The sequence below is a fragment of the Lycium barbarum genome, chromosome 5 (assembly GCF_019175385.1).
Source record: "Lycium barbarum isolate Lr01 chromosome 5, ASM1917538v2, whole genome shotgun sequence".
Lineage (NCBI taxonomy): Eukaryota > Viridiplantae > Streptophyta > Magnoliopsida > Solanales > Solanaceae > Lycium > Lycium barbarum.
The window spans coordinates 117,473,664-117,493,649 of record NC_083341.1 but is presented as its reverse complement, the minus strand read 5'-3'; the positions used below and the strand labels follow the sequence as shown (position 1 = coordinate 117,493,649).

The 19,986-nt window shown below is 37.1% G+C and overlaps 1 protein-coding gene across 2 annotated transcripts; it reads right to left on the bottom strand.

The window, feature by feature from the left end:
* Window positions 1-9,752: 9,752 nt before the first annotated feature.
* Window positions 9,753-19,648, bottom strand: LOC132641226 (small heat shock protein, chloroplastic-like). Of its 2 annotated transcripts, none has more exons than XM_060358140.1 (4): window positions 19,291-19,648; window positions 18,750-18,854; window positions 18,469-18,564; window positions 9,753-13,099 (listed from the first exon to the last, which is right to left on the bottom strand). In XM_060358140.1, the coding sequence occupies exons 1-4, from the start codon at window positions 19,523-19,525 to the stop codon at window positions 12,855-12,857; spliced, it is 681 nt and encodes a 226-aa protein (XP_060214123.1). In that variant the 5' UTR covers window positions 19,526-19,648; the 3' UTR covers window positions 9,753-12,854. The 2 variants fall into 2 exon arrangements, with proteins under 2 accessions (XP_060214123.1, XP_060214122.1); XM_060358139.1 differs by having other exon boundaries at window positions 9,753-13,102; window positions 19,291-19,644.
* Between the last annotated feature and the right edge of the window lie 338 nt (window positions 19,649-19,986).

Here is a 19,986-nt window from a genome sequence, read left to right as displayed (position 1 = left end):
ACGCATGCTATATTCAAAGATGAGAAATACTTTTCTCAATTGCGTAGAAAAAGGGGAAATATTAATACAATTTCTGGCAATTCGAAATTAATTGAAGGCTCCGGAAGAGCTACTATATTTCTACCTAAGGGGACGAAACTTGTTATAGAAGATGCACTATTCTCTTCTAGATCCCCAAGAAACTTGTTGAGTTTCAAAGATATCCGCCGTAATGGGTATCACGTTGAGACATTAAATGAAACAAATGATGAATATCTTATCATTACAAAGAATGTCTCCGGCCAGAAATGTGTTTTGGAGAAATTACCAACTTTGTCTTCTGGCCTGTACTATGCAGAAATTAGTACAATGGAAGCACACTCAATCGTAAACCAGAAGTTTAACGATTCAGGAACTTTTGTGCTTTGGCATGACCGAATGGGTCATCCTGGATCAATAATGATGAGACGAATTATTGAAAATTCAAAAGGGCTTCCACTTAAGAACCTGAAGATTCTTGAAAGTAGTGAGTTTTCATGTGTCGCTTGTCATCAGGGCAAATTGATAACCAGGCCATCACCAATGAAAGTTGACATTGAATCCCCTGCTTTTCTAGATCGTATACATGGGGATATATGTGGACCTATTCACCCATCTTGTGGGTCATTCAGATATTTTATGGTTATAATAGATGCGTCTTCGAGATGGTCTCATGTGTGCCTCATATCGTCTCGCAACCTGGCGTTTGCGAAATTATTGGCACAAATAATACGCTTAAGGGCACACTTCCCAGATTATCCTATAAAGGCTATACGTCTTGATAATGCTGGAGAATTTACATCCCAAGCTTTTGATGATTATTGTTTATCAGTTGGGATAAAGGTTGAACATCCTGTAGCACATGTTCATACCCAAAATGGCCTTGCTGAGTCATTTATTAAGCGTGTGCAATTGATAGCAAGACCATTACTTATGAAAACACGGTTGCCTACAACCGTCTGGGGTCATGCTATTTTACATGCAGCATCTCTTGTTCGTCTTAGACCGACTCATTATAATAAATACTCCCCGTCACAATTAGTGTTTGGTCATGAACCAAATATTGCTCATCTCCGAATCTTTGGCTGTGCTGTATATGTGCCTGTAGCACCACCACAACGCACTAAGATGGGCCCCCAAAGAAGGTTAGGAATATATGTTGGGTTTGAATCACCCTCCATTATTCGCTATCTTGAGCCATTGACGGGAGATTTATTCACTGCCCGATTTGCAGATTGTCGATTTGATGAAACAAATTTTCCACAATTAGGGGGAGAGAGAAAAGAAATCAAAAGAGAAATTGCGTGGAGAGTTCCATCACTATCTCATTTTGATCCACGTACCCCTATATGTGAGCAGGAGATCCAGAAGATCATCCACTTACAGAAAATAGCAAATCAAATGCCAGACGGATTTACTGATTTGAAAAGAATAACTAAGTCGCATATCCCTGCAGAGAATGTGCCTATTCGAATTGATGTTCCAAAGGGACAATCTACTAGTGTCATAGCCTCTGAATCTCATCCACGCCTGAAGCGTGGTAGGCCATTGGGCTCCAAGGATAAAAATCCAAGAAAAAGAAATACAAACAATGATCAGAATGACACTATGAAAGGATCTCATGAAGAGATTCAAGATCTGATTAATTCTGATATTCCTGAAGAAATCAGCAAACCCGAGACTTCAGTGAGTGAAGAACTATATCGTTCGAAAATTGTGGTGAATAGTGTTTTTGCATATAATGTTGCACTAAATATTATAAAGGGCAGTGAGGATCAGGAACCTCAATCTGTCGGAGAATGTCGACGAAGATATGATTGGCCAAAATGACAAGAAGCAATTCAATCAGAATTGAATTCACTTGCTAAACGTGAGGTTTTTGGACCTGTAGTCCAAACGCCTAATGGTGTAAAACCAGTTGGTCACAAATGGGTCTTTGTACGGAAAAGAAATGAGAGAAATGAAATTGTGCGATACAAAGCACGCCTTGTTGCACAAGGATTCTCTCAAAGACCCGGCGTCGACTATGAAGAAACATATTCACCAGTTATGGATGCTATAACATTTCGATACCTCATGGGTTTAGCTGTCTATGAAACCCTTGAAATACATCTTATGGATGTGGTTACAGCTTATCTTTATGGTTCACTTGATAATGAAATTTATATGAAAATTCCGGAAGGATATAAAATGCCTGAAGCATTTGGTTTTAAGTCTCGGGAAATGTATTCAATCAGATTACAAAGATCATTATATGGTTTAAAACAATCAGGGCGTATGTGGTATAATCGCCTAAGTGAATACTTGATAAATGAAGGATATATAAATGATGCCATTTGTCCATGTGTTTTTATTAAGAAAACAAAATCAGGGTTCATTATACTTGCTGTTTATGTTGATGACATAAACCTCATTGGAACTCCAGAAGAGCTCCAAAAGGCGATTGAATATTTGAAGAAAGAATTTGAGATGAAAGATCTCGGAAAGACAAAACTCTGTCTTGGTCTGCAAATTGAACATTTCGCAAAAGGGATCTTTATCCATCAATCTGCCTATACTGAGAAAGTTTTAAATCGATTTTACATGGACAATTCGCATCCTTTAAGTACTCCTATGGTTGTTCGCTCACTTGAAGTGAGCAAAGATCCGTTCCGACCTCAGGAAGAAAACGAAGAGCTACTTGGTCCTGAAGTACCATATCTTAGTGCAATAGGTGCACTTATATATCTTGCTAATGCTACAAGACCTGACATAGCATTTTCTGTTAATTTGCTAGCAAGATATAGCTCTTCTCCTACACGGAGGCATTGGAACGGGATTAAGCATATATTGCGATATCTGAAGGGAACTAGCGATATGGGTCTGTTTTATACTAACAAAGGTAGTACAGATCTTGTTGGTTATGCAGATGCAGGTTATTTATCTGATCCACATAAAGCTCGATCTCAAACGGGCTATCTGTTTACATGCGGAGGTACTGCTATATCATGGCGATCGACCAAGTAGTCCATTGTTGCTACTTCTTCAAATCATGCTGAGATAATCGCTATTCATGAAGCAAGTAGAGAATGTGTGTGGTTGAGATCAGTAATACATTTCATCAGAGAAAGATGTGGCTTGAAGTGTGATACAAAAATACCCACAGTATTATATGAAGATAATGCTGCATGCATAGCTCAATTAAAAGGAGGTTTCATAAAAGGAGATAGAACAAAACACATTTCACCAAAGTTATTTTTCACACATGATCTCCAGAAGAATGGTGATATTGATGTGCAACAAATCCGTTCAAGTGACAATCCTGCAGATTTGTTCACTAAATCTTTGCCAACTTCAACTCTTGAGAAGATGATATTCAAGATTGGAATGCGAAGACTCCGACATCTGAATCTTGGTCTTCGTCAGGGGGAGTGAAATACGTGTTGTACTCTTTTTCCCTTAACCAAGTTTTGTCCCATTGGGTTTTCTTGGTAAGGTTTTTAATGAGGCAACTCTCAAAGCGTATTATTAGATATGCGCACTCTTTTTCCTTCATTAGGACTTTTTCCCACAGGGTTTTTTCTAATAAGGTTTTAACGAGACACATCATCTATTAATGGATATCCAAGGGGGAGTGTCAAAAATATCCCAAATAGTGGATATCCAAAATATCCCAAAATATCCCAAAATATCTCAAAATATCTCATGTCCTGTTTCTCTATAAATAGGATGCACAAATGCAATGTTGAAAGAGCAGAAGTAATATAAACTGATATCTCTCTACATATTCTCTCTACATATTTCTTCCGTATATTTACTTTATAGTTATTATTTTATAACACATTTACCTTTTTTAATAGAATTTTGCCTTTTTTCTATTTAAAATTTCATTTAAAAAAAAAGGCCCGTCTGAAAAAGTTTCAACAGCCGCGTTCTTTACCCCGTCACAAACATTCAGAAACGCCACTTCTTTTTTGAGTCTCTCTTTCCATTCCCTTTTTTCATTTACGGCTCATCCCCAATGTCGATTAGACCTCACAATCACTCTTTGCCACCAAGGTAACTTCCATCTTGCCACCTTTGCGATTTTTGGTTTTTTCTTATATTTTTTTAAACGTTTCATGTACCTCTGTATGCTGTATTATGGTGTCCTGCTTGATTTAGGTTTGCGTTATAAACCTTGCATTATAAGGTCCTAAGGTATCAAGAAGAAACCAAAGGCATATGCAGAGAATCAAAGGTTAGACTTGTATTTTCTTTTTCCCCATTAATTTGGGTTTGTATGGATTACTATTCTCTGTCAGTTTATATTTTATTCAGTTGCTGCATCTAATTGTTACTCTGATTATGCGTTTTTACACTTTTCATTTGTATTCGCTGTCAAATAATAATTTCGTTTTCAATCTTTTACCTTTTACCTTTTTTCCTGAACTCCTTAATAACTTTCAGTATTTAATGATTCTATGTTCTTTGCACCTTTCACAATGGTGCAGTCTATAACTCGAATCTCTTATATCATTAAAGCTTTCGATTCTCTTCAACTCCTTCAAATTTGAAGTTAGTTTAAAAGAATGTTAGGAGTTCACCAACTAGCATCAATATTGCGGAGAGCTTGACTTGACGAACTCGCAAGTGACAGTTAAAGAGGCGTATGAATCAGAAACCAAGGAGGAAGAGAAGAAAGGTGAGGAAAGCTTTAAAAAAAAAAAACCCAAGATTGTGATGACTGACGAGGGAGAAAAAAGAGGGTAATGGGGAATGAATTTCTAAATTCTAGTGCAAAAGCAAGGGTTGGTACATGAATTTCTGAAATTCCAGTTAAATATATATACCCTGCCAAATTGGTTTTATATGATGAATTTCATTCCTTCTTTAGGGATAGTCATCGCAGAATAAAATTTTGCAGACTTATCTACTTTCCCTTTCTTTTTTCCTCACTTCCCTCTGATCTTTTGTTAGCTTTTTCTTTTTCCTTTGGGACAAAGGGAAAACCAAAGAAAGAATGGGGTAACAATTTAAAAAGGGGCGTGCCCAGTTTAAGATCAATTTTTTTAGCACATGTTACCATCTTTTGCATTGTTCTTCTAGGAAAATGATAAATATTTACGTTATCTTTCCGTCTTCACTTTAGTAACTATGAAACTGCCGGACTATTTGTGTCCTATAAAAAATACACGAAGGATACTCTATCTATTTTAAAAATATCTCGTGAATCTCCTAATCTATTTGTGATCTTAGAGTTAGGCGACACCATGCATCCTTCGATAGGAAGAGGGGTGATACGATTTGAATTGGGGGGAAAATACCAATTCAACACTAAAACGCGAAATTAAAGGATAACAAGAAATTGAGATGAGATTGAAGAAAAAGGGGATGAGAAATAGAGGATAAAAGCAAGACCCAATGAATAATGAACCTATGAGCAAACCTAAGTATATGAAACCTAGACCCTCTCAATTTGATTCAATTCAAAGAACCTATACTATTTGAAATCAAGGCAAGGAAAATTCAATTGAATCCACAAATGAACAACCCTTCATGAAATCAATGGAAAATCGGTTCAAGACCAACAATGGAATCCGCCATTAACTATTACTAATCTAAAGCTAATCCTAGCTAAACAATCTATCTCTCCAAAGGAGTATTCTCAATTCATCATAATCTAAGTAAATGAAATGTCTAAGTCTAGTATTTATACTCCTAGACTAAAGAAGACTAAGTTATTACAAAAATGTCATTAATGAGACAAGGGCCTTGTTTGGCTAGTCTTCTTAGTGTAGTCTTCAATTCAAGGATTGACGTTCAATGGCCAAACACGTCCCTCCTTGCATAGATGGCCCTCTAATCAACCTTGCATGCATGACTTTCTTACGAGCATAACCCTTCTTACACAAAGTAGCCGCTTGCACAAATAACCCTTTGCGCAAATAGCCATCTTCCGGCCTTGAATCACCCAAGCTTGCAATTGTAGCCACTTTAAGAGGCAAACCTTAGGCCTTGGACTCTTGACTTCTTTCTCCATGCTATCTTCCATAGGTTGAAGGCCCTCCAATGACTCCCTTTAAGTGCTTCCATAGCTTCTTTCTCCATGAACTTGGCTTCTAAAGCTTGAAAGTCCTTGTCTCCGCTTCTAGCACAAGTTCTTGGATAAATTGAGCATTTGAGCCATTCCGGATCGTATCATCCTCCCCTTCTTCAAAAGGATTCGTCCTCGAACCCGAACCTAGCAAAATCAAGGGAAGACATACGAAAACATGGTCCTCAAAGCATGAGGGTTAGCACAAAAGACAATAATTTTATTCTCATACCAAGGATGTGCAAACTTGTGGTACAACCACGGGTCAATGATTACTAAGAATAAAATCTCCACACATGAGGCATCAAAAAATTGATTCCTCCAAATATCATGAAACAAGTATATGGTAGGAAAACAATGGATTCAAAATACAAAGCATGTAAGACTATATTGGTCCTAGCAAGCATGGTCAGCAAGTGATCCTTATTATTCAAACAAGAGTACTCACGCAAGTTTAAGACATCACTGAGGTCAAAAGGGAAGAATACACACACATCTCAATCAAGACAACAACAATATGCCTCAATAAGACCTCTCTCAACATAAGATGTACCTCCAACACAAGCATAAGTGTCATCATAAGCAAACAAGTAGTAAAGAAAGGTGTCTCCTAAAATAACTTCATCTATGGTGCCTTCACATGTAGTATTACAAGAAGGTTCAAGAACACAATCAAGCATACTACTAGACTTTTGAGCACACAAGGAAGAAGTACCAATTTGTATACAAACATCACCTTCTTTTTCAAAGCATTTCTTCCCCACAAATGTAGTATAATTCCCTAAGGGAAAATCTCCATCAAAGGGGAGAGTGTCATCATTCCATAGTGGATTTTCAAACACCTTGTAGTCCCCAAAAGAGGTTACACTTTCATCATTACAATACATTCCACAAGGTATATCATTTTCAAAAGTCATGTCAATATCAAATACGACATTATCTTTCAAGAGAGGACAATCACTACATGGTGAGGATTCAAAACAAGTGAATTTACTCTCATAAAGATAATCATTTTTCAAAGCACTTTCCATTTCATGACTATCTACATGACACACAACACTATCATAACTTAAGTCTCATCAAATGCTAATAAGGTAAGATCAAGGGACTCATCTTCATATGTATCAAATAAGGGTGGTGTGTCATATTCATAATCTTCCACATTATCAACTAGTTCAAGATCATCACTAATTTGAGGTTCATTAAGCCCAACACAAAATTCCTCAAATAGTGGATTAACATTACAAGCAAGTTGATCAACACAAGTACCCACACTAGTTGGACTCAAATTGATCTTGCTATAAGAATCAATTCGGTCATCGTTAGGATCAACTAGTGTGTGAGCTATCATATCATATGACAACGTTCTAACATGCAAATCACAAGTGTCAACACTAGGTGGACTCAAATTGACCTCACAAAGAGAATAAATTCGGTCATCAAAAGGATCAACTAGTGTTGGAACACCAACATCAAAGACATTGTCAATATTCATTAAAGATCCATTAGACTCAACACATGGTAAAGGGATATTAAGCTCACATAAGGATAAGCTATCACTCACACTCGAATTATCATGCTCATTCACAACGTTTGGAGAGTTGAGTTTAGCCATTTTACCTTAAAGCATATACAAAGCATCTTCTTTACCTTGGTTTTCAACTTTATAGCCCATTTGCTCATTTGGAAAGCCTTTAATTGCCTCATGTATTTTCGACACTTGAGGCTCTTCACTTGGCTTGCTCCCAAGAATACCTACAACATCATCAAGACAAATAGAGACAAAAGAAAAGTTACATGAGTTAGAAAAAGGTCGTGACAACCCTTTCACATCACTCCTCACAACCTCTCCTTTTTTCACTCTAGGGTTGTCACTTTTCACTCCCTTAATCCTCTCAATCTTTCCTCTCTTAATTTGTTCCCACCTAGACTCCAGACTTCCTATTGTCTCCTTTATTCCTCCTATACCCCTACTTAGCTTGTCCATGAGTTTATAGATGAGTGAAAGTGAATTCATAATAGCCTTAGGGTCCTTCCCTTGTTGGGAATATTTTCCAAGATTAGACATTAAACCTGCAAAACTTAGCAAACAACGTTAGTAGTAAAATTTCTCAAGTCACTCGTGTTTACACTCAAGCCTTACCTCTCAACCTAAAGCTTATTCCAAAGTTGGTCACGAACCGCTTATCCAATCAATTTCACAAGGTTGCTAAGCTTTGGGGAAGAATAGATTCTTGTTTAGATGAAAGAAGGACGACTCAAAGTGAATGGACAAGAGTGAATAAAGTTTCAACGAAATAAAAGAGAAAGCTTGGAAGAAATTGGCACGAAATGAAATTTGGACACAAGAACTAGTTAACAACCAAGTAAGGATCAATTACTAGTTGTTAATTAGCTAGGACAATCAAAGAAATGAGAAGAAGAAGTGAACAAACCTTGGCCAAACACTTAGACAAATTTGAGAAGTTTTTGTCCAACACTTAGAAAATTCGGAGCTGCTTGCAGCATCTTTTTAAAACGCTCATAACTATTTCTACAGAGCTCTGATTGAAGAACGGCTTGTTGACTTGGAAAGTAGACTCTCTGAACTTGAATTTAGATATATTATGGGTCCCGTAACTCCTTACACACACAAAGATATGCCCCCTCAAAGTTGGGCCAAAATCTACCTAACACTTAGAAATTTTTTCAAGTGTTGAAAAATTCGAGCCTTTGAATTTGGGCCCCACGCGCGTGCAGAGGCGCGTTAGGCGCTGATGTCAGCGATGACATGGCAACTGACGTGGCAATTCCATTTAAAAAAAAAAATCAGAAAATTGGACTAAATATTTTTGATTTTTTTTTTGGGGATACTTGGGCCCACAAACACTTTTGACCTCTTTACCTCCTCCCAAATTCCGGATCTAAGTTCCCTTCAATTAGGAGAACAAATCCCACTATCAAAATTAAGCTCAATCAAACCTATAATCAACAAACCCACTTTGTGTTCTTCAAAGCTTGAAGGTCCTCCAATGGTGGATTACTCCAAACTTGTCCAAATACTCTCAAACTTTGGATTTAGAGGTTTTCAATATCAAGGAACTCAAATCCAACTTCAAATCCACCAAAACAACACAAGAAAAATTTCAATTTTTTTTTCAAGTTCTTCAAGAGCTTCAAAACCTTAACAATGGTGAAATGCTCCAATCTTCACCAAACCACTCCAAACTTTGGATTTATAGATTTTAGATAGCAATAAACACAGATTCAACCTCAAATCCAACAAACAAACATCAAAACCTTGATTTCCGATTTTTTTTTCTTGATTTTTCAAATTTTTGATTTTTTTGGGATTTTCAAATTTTGAGCCTAGGATTAGAAATTGTAGGAAAAATCTCTTAGCCTATGCTCTGATACCAAATGATACGATTTGAATTGGGGGAAAACACCAATTCAACACTAAAACGCGAAATTAAAGGATAACAAGAAATTGGGATGAGAGTTGAAGAAAAAGGGGATGAGAAATAGAGGATAAAAGCAAGACCCAATGAATAATGAACCTATGAGCAAACCTAAGTATATGAAACCTAGACCCTCTCAATTTGATTTAATTCAAAGAACCTATATACTATTTAAAATCAAGGCAAGAAAAATTCAATTGAATCCACAAATGAACAACCCTTCATGAAATCAATGGAAATCGGTTCAAAACCAACAATGGAATTCATCATTAACTATTATTAATCTAAAGCTAATCCTAGCTAAACAATCTATCTCTCCAAAGGAGTATTCTCAATTCATCATAATCTAAGTAAATGAAATGTCTAAGTCTAGTATTTATACTCGTAGACTAAAGAAGACTAATTAAGTTATTACAAAAATGTCATTGATGAGGGAAGGGCCTTGTTTGGCTAGTCTTCTTAGTGTAGTCTTCAATTCAAGGATTGACGTTCAATGGCCAAACACGTCCCTCCTTGCATAGATGGCCCTCTAATCAACCTTGCATGCATGGCCTTCTTGCAAGCATAACCCTTCTTGCGCAAAGTAGCCACTTGCACAAATAGCCCTTTGCGCAAATAGCCATCTTCCGGCCTTGAATCACCCAAGCTTGCAAGTGTAGCCACTTTAAGAGGCAAGCCTTGGGCCTTGGACTCTTGGTCTCTTGACTTCTTCCTCCATTCTATCTTTCATAGTTTGAAGGCCCTCCAATGACTCCCTTTAAGTGCTTCCATAGCTTCATTCTCCATGAACATGGCTTCTAAAGCTTGAAAGTCCTTGTCTGCGCTTCTAGCACAAGTTCTTGGATAAAATTGAGCACTTGAGCCATTCCGGATCGTATCAGGGGGACATGTCAAAGCTTGTATTTATCTTTTCTCTCGAAGTTACTATTGTTTAATTATTTTACCATTTTTGTATTGCTGTTTTGAGTTGCCTCCTCCTCTTGCTGTTATTTCAACCATTATTCAATAATCACTTTTTTATCTTTCTAATGTGATTTTGTGACATGATGTGGGGGAACATGAGTATAAAGCATCTCCATAGATTGGGTCCATTTCTTGGATGCAGTGAAACAAACTTGTAGGAGAAGCCTGCTTTTAGTGCGACGTTTGGTGATGAGTAGAGATAAATAGATTGTGTTGAAGTGAGTGGGAAGAGAAATATGAGCCAACTTATAGATGCTGATGAATTTGAAAACAAAAGGACGGAATTGGAAAGCATCTGCAATCCAGACATTGCTAAGATGTATCAAGGTATTGCCAATGGAGCTACTATGGATGAAGATGATCCATCACCAACGCCAATGGAGCTTCTATGGATGAAGATGATCCATCACCAACGCCAATGGAGCTTCTATGGATGAAGATGATCCTTCCGTTGGTGGTGATGCTGGAAATAGAAGCGGTGCTGGACCAAAAGTTGAAGTTGATTAAGAGTTTTTGTTGGAATTGTTTATCTGTTTGTTACTAAGATGTGCCGCTTGATTTTACTTGTAAAGCTGGAATTAGTTAGCCATCTTTAATTTCTAACCCAATTTGTATACTTCTTTTTTGTCAATATGTTCATTTTAAAATAAAAATGATGGTTGGTATCCCAAAAATGTAGTTCAGTAATTTAGCAATAGCTTTTACTTTTTATGAACTTCAGCCATCTTCTGGTTGTTTTCATTCTACAATTGAATTAGACTGAGATTCTTTTTTTTGAAGCTGCTTGAGTTTTACGTATGCAGAGTTTTTCAGATAAAAAAATTCCAACTAATGCAAGCTCTGAAGAATCAGCAGCCTTTTGGGAAAATAATTGATCATGACAGTTATAATGTTGTCAAGAACTTCATGAAGCATGGACTTTTGTGAACTGAATCCCCATTACCCGTGTATGAGGCAAGGAAAGTTTACGAAACATAGATTCTAAGACAAGTCAGTATATTGATATTAAAATAATATTGAGGCCATGTCTTTTAGTGTTCGTTTTTCTTTTATGTTTTAGCATTTCATGGTGCTTTGTTCGACAATACTAAAATAAATAAATGGATGAAGCTTCTTAACAGGAAAGCTACTTAAATTATGTGGGGATCACCAGATGTTACACTGGTTAAACACAACAACATAGAGATAAGATTTTGATCGTCAAATGACTAGGATGGAAACACATTCTCCTAACTCGAGCAACACAACGTCTGTTCAGGTATGAAGTTTCTTTTGATTGAATGAAATGAAATATGCATTTAATTTCACAAATAACAGAATTGTCAGTTAGTCTATTCCCATATCTTCTCCCATATGCTTAGAAGATGATTTGATTATCTTTTAATTAGAGGAATCAACCTGTTCTTCTAAATTATGTTTTGGTGAATAATATGCAGGTTAATTCAATATTCAGCTGCTGTGTTTCTATTTTTCATTCAAAATATCCAAATTCATAAGAACAAGTCTTTGTTAAATCTATACAAGTGAGGGATAAATGAGCTATGTCGTGAAATATGAGCTCTACCAAAATACAGTGAAACACTGATAAGAACTATTTACTCGAGACACCTAGAAGAAAGTCTTGGAGAGCAAGCGTTGGTACTATTTTTTCTGTATTGCTCCCCGCATATATTAGCAAAACCAAGAGTTCCTTCTTCAGATGCATACTAAATCAGAATTCCCTGTTTGCCCTTTATTCATATTCACAAATAAGTCTTTTGAAATATTTTATTGATGGGAGCCTCAAGGTAGGAATATTCATTTTACATTTATACAAACATGCATTGATAACATGTGCATTATATAATAGGTTACTCAGAGGTGTAACATGAGTAGTGATGTGCGGGATCATCAACTGCATCATTTTTCTTACTTCTAGGATTTGAATGAAATGAGATTAAATAGACTTTTTTCTAGGATTTGAATGAAATTTACGGGATCATCAACTGCAAATCATTTTTCTTACTTCTAGGATTTGACTGAAATGAGATTGTAAATAGACTTTTTTGTATGCACATACATTAAACGATTATCTCTTATCTTTCGATCAAATTTATTACAAGATTATATCTTCTTTTATGACCTTGCAAAGCGCGGGCGAATTAACTAGTTTCAAACTTTCAATATATAATTAAACTTTGTGAGTGGACAAAAATCCGAAAAGAAAATTCAAAAGCTCAATGAGCCTTTACATTTATTAATATATAAAAGTCAAATTCTAAACTTACAAGTTCCAAAAATAATTTTTTCTAAATTTATGTACGTAAATTAAAAAGAGATTTCAATTTTTCAAGCGGAAAGTGAACTTGGGATCAACATTAAACAGACATCAAAATTTATCATTCAACATTAATGTCAAAAAATTTGGGATTAGAACTAGCCTTTGGTATAGTAATATACAAGACACCATCTCTAACCTCAGCCTTAATTTTCTCAAAGTCAACATTCTCAGGCAAAGCAATTCTTGTACTATATTTTCCATAGCTCTTAGCAGACCATTCTTCCTCCTCTTCCTCTTTATTATTCTTGGCCACTTTCTCAGCTTTCACAACCAACAATGTTTCTTCTACCCAAACCTTCACATCTTCTTTGTGATGGGAATAAAATAGACCCGCAAAAATAATATTCACGGTATTAGTGATAAACGCGGAACACTAACTTATGATTAAATCAGCAAGAATAAAATGCAGCAATAATGACACCAAGATTTTATGTGGAAACCCTTCTGAATAAGGGAAAAACCACGGCCAAGAGGAGCAGCTGATATCACTATAGAGGAATTTTACACTGTGTAGTAACGAGTACAAATACTCCTAAGACCACTACACCCTCAAAAGAAATAACACTCTTTTGATTTTCCCACCTCACTACAATATCACTCACACTCTATTTTTCTTCACAGACTATTTTCTTACAGTCTATGGAATACCTCACTTTTGCTCTCACTCAGATGTATTGTCTGAGATTTTGGTGTGTTACAAATGAACCATAAGCTGCCTATTTATAGGAATGAATTTCCTATGGTGAGGTAAGCGCTTACATCACGATTATGATGAGGTAAGCGCTTACATCATGAAAATGTGAACAAAGAAATTGGCTTGTTAGCCAAGTCCACAATTGTTGCCAATGTATAATTTGTCAAAGGAAGAAAAATCTTCCTTTCTTAAAATATGGGATAGGGGACTGGACCCCACAAATCTCCCCCTCCAGTCCCATTCACCTGAAGGAGGGTACACTGGCTTCTAATTTGAGTGCATGCCGACAAGTTCTTTGCACGATTCGAACTTGTCTCTCGGTACCGCCTTGGTCAGCATATCTGCAGGATTTTCATTCGTGTGAATCTTCTTGACTTGGAACAATTCGCTTTCCAATTGCTCACGAATCCAATGATATCTGACATCGATGTGTTTTGTTCTCGCATGGTACATGGAGTTCTTGCTCAAGTCTATTGCACTCTGACTGTCACAATAGACAACATACTCCATTTGCTGCAATCCAAGTTCTTGAAGGAATCTCTTGAGCCATATCATCTCTTTGCCAGCTTCAGTAGCCGCAATATACTCCGCTTCCGTTGTAGATAGTGCAACACACTTCTGCAACTTTGACTGCCATGATATAGCTCCCCCTGAAAAAGTAAACAAATATCCAGTAGTGGATTTTCTGTTATCAAGGTCACCTGCCATATCAGAATCTGTATAGCCCTTCAAAATTGGATTTGATCCTCCAAAACACAAGCATTCATCTGATCTTCCTCTTAGATACCTGAGTATCCACTTCACAGCTTCCCAATGCTCTTTCCCTGGATTTTTGAGAAATCTGCTAACAACACCGACTGCATGAGCAATATCTGGTCGAGTGCATACCATTGCATACATTAAACTTCCGACGGCAGAGGAATAAGGAATCTTGGCCATTCTCTGTTTTTCCTCTGTTGTTGTAGGACACATCTTTTTGCTCAATTTCAGATGACCAGGAAGAGGTGTGCTAACCCACTTAGCACTCTTCATATTGAAGCGCTCTAGTACACGTTCTATGTACTTTTTCTGCGACAAATAAAGCTTCTTTTCATCTCTCGAACGAGTAATTCTCATGCCCAAAATCTGCTTAGCATGACCCAAGTCTTTTATTGCAAAAGACTTACTCAACTGTTTCTTCAACTCGTCAATCCTGGAAGCATTTTTGCCTACAATCAACATATCATCCACATATAGCAGAAGGATGATAAAGTCACCATCAGAAAATCTTTGTACAAACACACAGTGATCTGAAGAAGTCTTCTTGTAGCCTTGCTTCCCCATAACAGACTCAAACTTCTTGTACCACTGTCTGGGAGCTTGCTTCAATCCATAGAGACTCTTCTTGAGTTTGCATACAAGATTTTCTTTACCTTTTGCCTTGAAGCCTTCAGGTTGTTCCATATAAATCTCCTCTTCTAAGTCACCATGAAGAAAAGCAGTCTTCACATCCATCTGCTCAATCTCCAAATCAAGACTAGCAGTCAAACCAAGAACTGTCCGAATGGAGGACATTTTCACGACAGGAGAAAATATTTCGTCAAAGTCAATACCTTTCCTTTGACCAAATCCCTTAACAACCAATCTAGCTTTGTATCTGGGCTTCAAGCTGTGTTCTTCGGCTTTAACTTTGAACACCCACTTGTTCTTCAAAGCTCTCATGCCCTTAGGCAAGTTCACCAACTCATAAGTATGGTTCTCACGCAGAGATTTCATCTCATCTTGCATGGCTTCAATCCATTGATCCTTGTGCTCATCTTCCATGGCCTCCTCATAACATTCAGGTTCTCCCCCATCAGTGAGTAATACATACTCATTAGGTGAATAACGGGAAGAAGGAACATGCTGTCTAGTAGACCTTCTAAGTGGAATATCTGACTCATCCACGACTTCATGAGTAGGAGCATCTACTTCATCAATAGCAGCATCGTTATCATCATCAACATGCTGATCTGGAACATGATTCTGGGCATCACCATCGTCATCGAGCCCACCAACTTCATCAGCATTTGTATGAGGAACTTGATCAAGATTAACTAAACCTTCAGAACTTGAAGATTTTATCTTCTCCGCTTTGTTAATATCTTCAATGGTTTGATCCTCCATGAAGATAACATCACGGCTTCTCACAACCTTCTTCTCAATTGGATCATATAGCCTGTAACCAAACTCATCAAGGCCATAACCAATGAAGATGCACTGCCTTGTCTTGGCAGTTAATTTCGACCTTTCATCTTTAGGCACATGTACAAAAGCTTTACAACCAAACACTTTCAAGTGGTCATAGGAAACATCCTTTCCATACCAAACTCTGTTTGGAACATCACTTTGCAAAGCAACCGCAGGGGATAGATTAATAACATGTGCAGCGGTCAATAAAGCCTCACCCCAAAAGGAATTCGGCAACTTTGCTTCAGAAAGCAAACATCTGACTCTTTCCATCAAGGTCCTGTTCATCCTCTCTGCTAAACCATTAAGCTGAGGAGTCTTAGGAGGAGTCTTCTGGTGTCTGATACCCTGTTGCTTGTAGTATTCGTCAAACGGTCCACAATATTCACCACCGTTATCAGTACGAATACACTTCAGCTTCTTTCCAGTTTCTCTTTCAACTGAGGCCTGAAACTGCTTAAAGACACCCAACACTTGATCTTTAGTCTTTAAGACGTAGACCCGAAGTTTCCTTGAGCAATCATCAATAAAGGTAGCAAAATAAAGTGCACCACCCAAAGTCCTTGTCTTCATTGGACCACATAAATCTGAATGCACCAACTCAAGCAACTCTGTCTTTCTTGAAGGAGGATGAGACTTGAAAGAAACTCTATTTTGTTTTCCAGCCAAGCAGTGCTCACACTTTTCTAATTTAGCACTTTCGAAATTTGACAATAATTTCTTTTTGGCCAGAACATTTAGTCCTTTCTCGCTAATGTGGCTAAGCCTCTTATGCCATAACGTTGAAGAGCTATTGCTCTCAACTGCATTCACCATATCAACACAGGTAGAGGCCGTAGTCCAGTATAGACCACGACGCTTTTCGCCACGAGCCACAATCATGGAACCTTTAGTAAGCTTCCACTTTCCAGCACCATTGGTACTGACATATCCCTCATCATCCAAAACACCAACAGAGATCAAGTGCAAACGAACATCAGGTGCATGCTTTACATTGTTTAAAACTAGTTTAGTTCCAATACTAGTTTTCAAACAAATCGTTCCAACACCAGCCACCCTGGATACAGTCTCATTACCCATACTCAAAGTTCCAAAGTCACCCGGAGTATAGGATGAGAAAAATTCCTTCCTTGATGTCACATGAGATGCGGCACCACTGTCCACAACCCAGCTTGACTCATCACAAGCAATATTTATCAGATCCGCATCAAGGACAGTAACAAGATCTTCTGTAGTGACAGCGGCAACACGATTGCCATCTTCTTTCTTTTCCTCCTTTTCTCTATTCTCTTTTTTCAAAATCCGGCAGAACTTCTTTGTGTGCCCTTTTTTCCCGCAATGATAGCAGTCAATATCTTTAAGTCTGCTTCTGGATTTGCTTCTATGATGTTCTCTATTTTGAGAACCACGATTCTTGCCTCTCCCCCTAGTGTCAGTCACCAAGACATCTGATGAGGAGGAACCTTGAGATTTTCTTCTCATCTCTTCATTTAAAAGACTGCTCTTGGCAAGATCCATAGAGATCACACCATCCGGAGCAGAATTTGATAATGAAGTTCTAATAATTTCCCAAGAATCTGGTAGGGAACCAAGTAGAAATAAGCCTTGAATTTCTTCATCAAAATTAATACCCATAGCAGATAACTGGTTCATGATCCCCTGAAAAATATTCAGATGATCTGTCATTGCGGAACCATCGTGGTATTTTAAACCCATCATTTGCTTTATCAGAAACATCTTGTTATTATCAGTTTTTCGAGCATACAAACTTTCAAGATGCTCCCATAGGGTCCGAGCATGTGTCTCTCCAGAAATATGATTCAACACATTATCGTCAACCCACTGTCTAATAAAGCCGCAAACCTGCCGATGCAACAAATTCCACTCTTCATCTGATTTATTATCAGGCTTTTTATTTCCAAAGACAGGTTGATGAAAATTCTTGACATAGAGCAAATCTTCCATTTTGCCCTTCCAAATGGCATAATTTACGCCACTTAAAGTAACCATTCTACTAGTGTTGGCTTCCATCGTTTATCACAAATACAAATATTATTTTATTCGAAGACCAAAGTAATTCTTTTCTGATGTGGAAGTTCAGACTGTGCTGCAACCACAGAGCATACTCAGACAGAACCTTGGCTCTGATACCACTAGATGGGAATAAAATAGACCCGCAAAAATAATATTCACGGTATTAGTGATAAACGCGGAACACTAACTTATGGTTAAATCAGCAAGAATAAAATGCAGCAATAATGACACCAAGATTTTATGTGGAAACCCTTCTGAATAAGGGAAAAACCACGGCCAAAAGGAGCAGCTGATATCACTATAGAGGAATTTTACACTGTGTAGTAACGAGTACAAATACTCCTAAGACCACTACACCCTCAAAAGAAATAACACTCTTTTGATTTTCCCACCTCACTACAATATCACTCACACTCTATTTTTCTTCACAGACTATTTTCTTACAGTCTATGGAATACCTCACTTTTGCTCTCACTCAGATGTATTGTCTGAGATTTTGGTGTGTTACAAATGAACCATAAGCTGCCTATTTATAGGAATGAATTTCCTATGGTGAGGTAAGCGCTTACATCACGATTATGATGAGGTAAGCGCTTACATCATGAAAATGTGAATAAAGAAATTGGCTTGTTAGCCAAGTCCACAATTATTGCCAATGTATAATTTGTCAAAGGAAGAAAAATCTTCCTTTCTTAAAATATGGGATAGGGGACTGGACCCCACACTTTAGTCATACCTGGCATGTCAAATCTCATTTTGTATTCTCCTTCACTTTCTTTTATCTCCCATGGCGTCCTTCCCCTTCTGTACCCAACTTCCTCAGTTGATGGCCCTGCAATCGGACATAATTAATCAGTTCAACTGAATTAATATTTTTGATACAGAGTATAGGTATATAGTAAGTAAAATATCACTAAAATATCAATAAATATGATATCTAGAACCAACAATTTTAAAAATAGTGTTAAAGAGTTTAAAAATCAACACATCAAATTAAAATTCTAAATCCGCCAATACCTGCAACCCAACCTCCATCAAAAGCAACAGGGTCCTCCTTGATTCTGTCCATTGTCTCCATCATTTGTTGGACTGTTCTTGCTGTTGGGAACCTATCCCATAACCCTGCCGCAAATATTCAAGAAGACTCAAGTTCTCTATTGAATCAACTCGATCATCAAATAAATTGAAAAAAAGGCTCAAATTAAAAAATGTGAACTATAGCATTGGTAGTGCCTAGATCAAGATTACTAAATATGTGAACCTAAAAGTGGCCCATAAATGAAATAAGTACCAATATAGGAAAAAAATTAAATTGTACACTGATGGATCAAATCAAAGATAATTAGTGTCAAGTCAAAGATAAGTAGAGATAATTAGTAGCAAGTCAAAGATCAAGATTACTAAAATGATTGGTGCATACTTCCCCTTAACCAGTTTAGCCCATACCCCTTAGCCAAATTCATCATCAAGCACTTTGACACCATGCATTATATATGCACAAAAAAAAAAGTAAATAAAAAAAAGAAAAAAAAAATCAAAAGGCATCGTTGATTCTTACCAACAGGGGCCACTTGGGGTGATCTCTTTTTGAGTTGAGGAGATTGATGCTTGTTCTGTCTTTGCAAGTGATCAAGATTGTGTCTTTCATCAACTGCCATGACCTTCACTGTGTTATTACCATCTCTGCCAGAATTTGGAACAGAGTAGCTATAGTGGGAATATTTTGGGTTGTGATGATTGATTGAAAATGAAAAAGGGTGAGAAATTGGAAATCTTGATAAGCAGTGAGCCATTTTATCTTTGTAATTTCAGACATAGAGAAAATTGGAGGAATGTGATAATATAAAGGGAAAAGGAGATTGTTCTGGAAGCATGGGATGGTGCACAGAGAGCTAATATTCTGGCTTGTTTCTGGAGTTCTCTGGAAGTTCTGTTTATTCAGATTTTGGTTCCCAACAAATATTTCATACATTTACTATCAGATAGAAAAGGACATAAATGGTCTCTAAACTACTAGAGTAAGTTCAAAATAGTCCTTTAACTATATATTTAACGGTTTTGGTCCTTTAAGTTTGTCATAAGTTAATAAAAATAGTCCCTCAACTATGAGGGTTGGTTAAAAATAGTCCCTTAAGTATGCACTTAACAGTTTTGGTCTTTTAAGTTCGTCAAATGTTAACACTTTTAGTCTCCGATAAAATATTCATCGAACTCTATTTGTTAGATTTGACGAGAACTATGAAAAATTTAGTGA

Bases quoted from the DNA above. Each gene is read 5' to 3' on its own strand.
- LOC132641226 (XM_060358139.1), bottom strand. From the start codon at position 19,525: ATGGCTCACTGCTTATCAAGATTTCCAATTTCTCACCCTTTTTCATTT. The intron at 18,565-18,749 runs GTATTGGCGGAT...GTCCGATTGCAG, and splicing joins TGATGGAGGTTGGGTTGCAG to GGCCATCAACTGAGGAAGTT. The intron at 13,103-18,468 runs GTATGACTAAAG...CCCATCACAAAG, and splicing joins AATGAGATTTGACATGCCAG to AAGATGTGAAGGTTTGGGTA.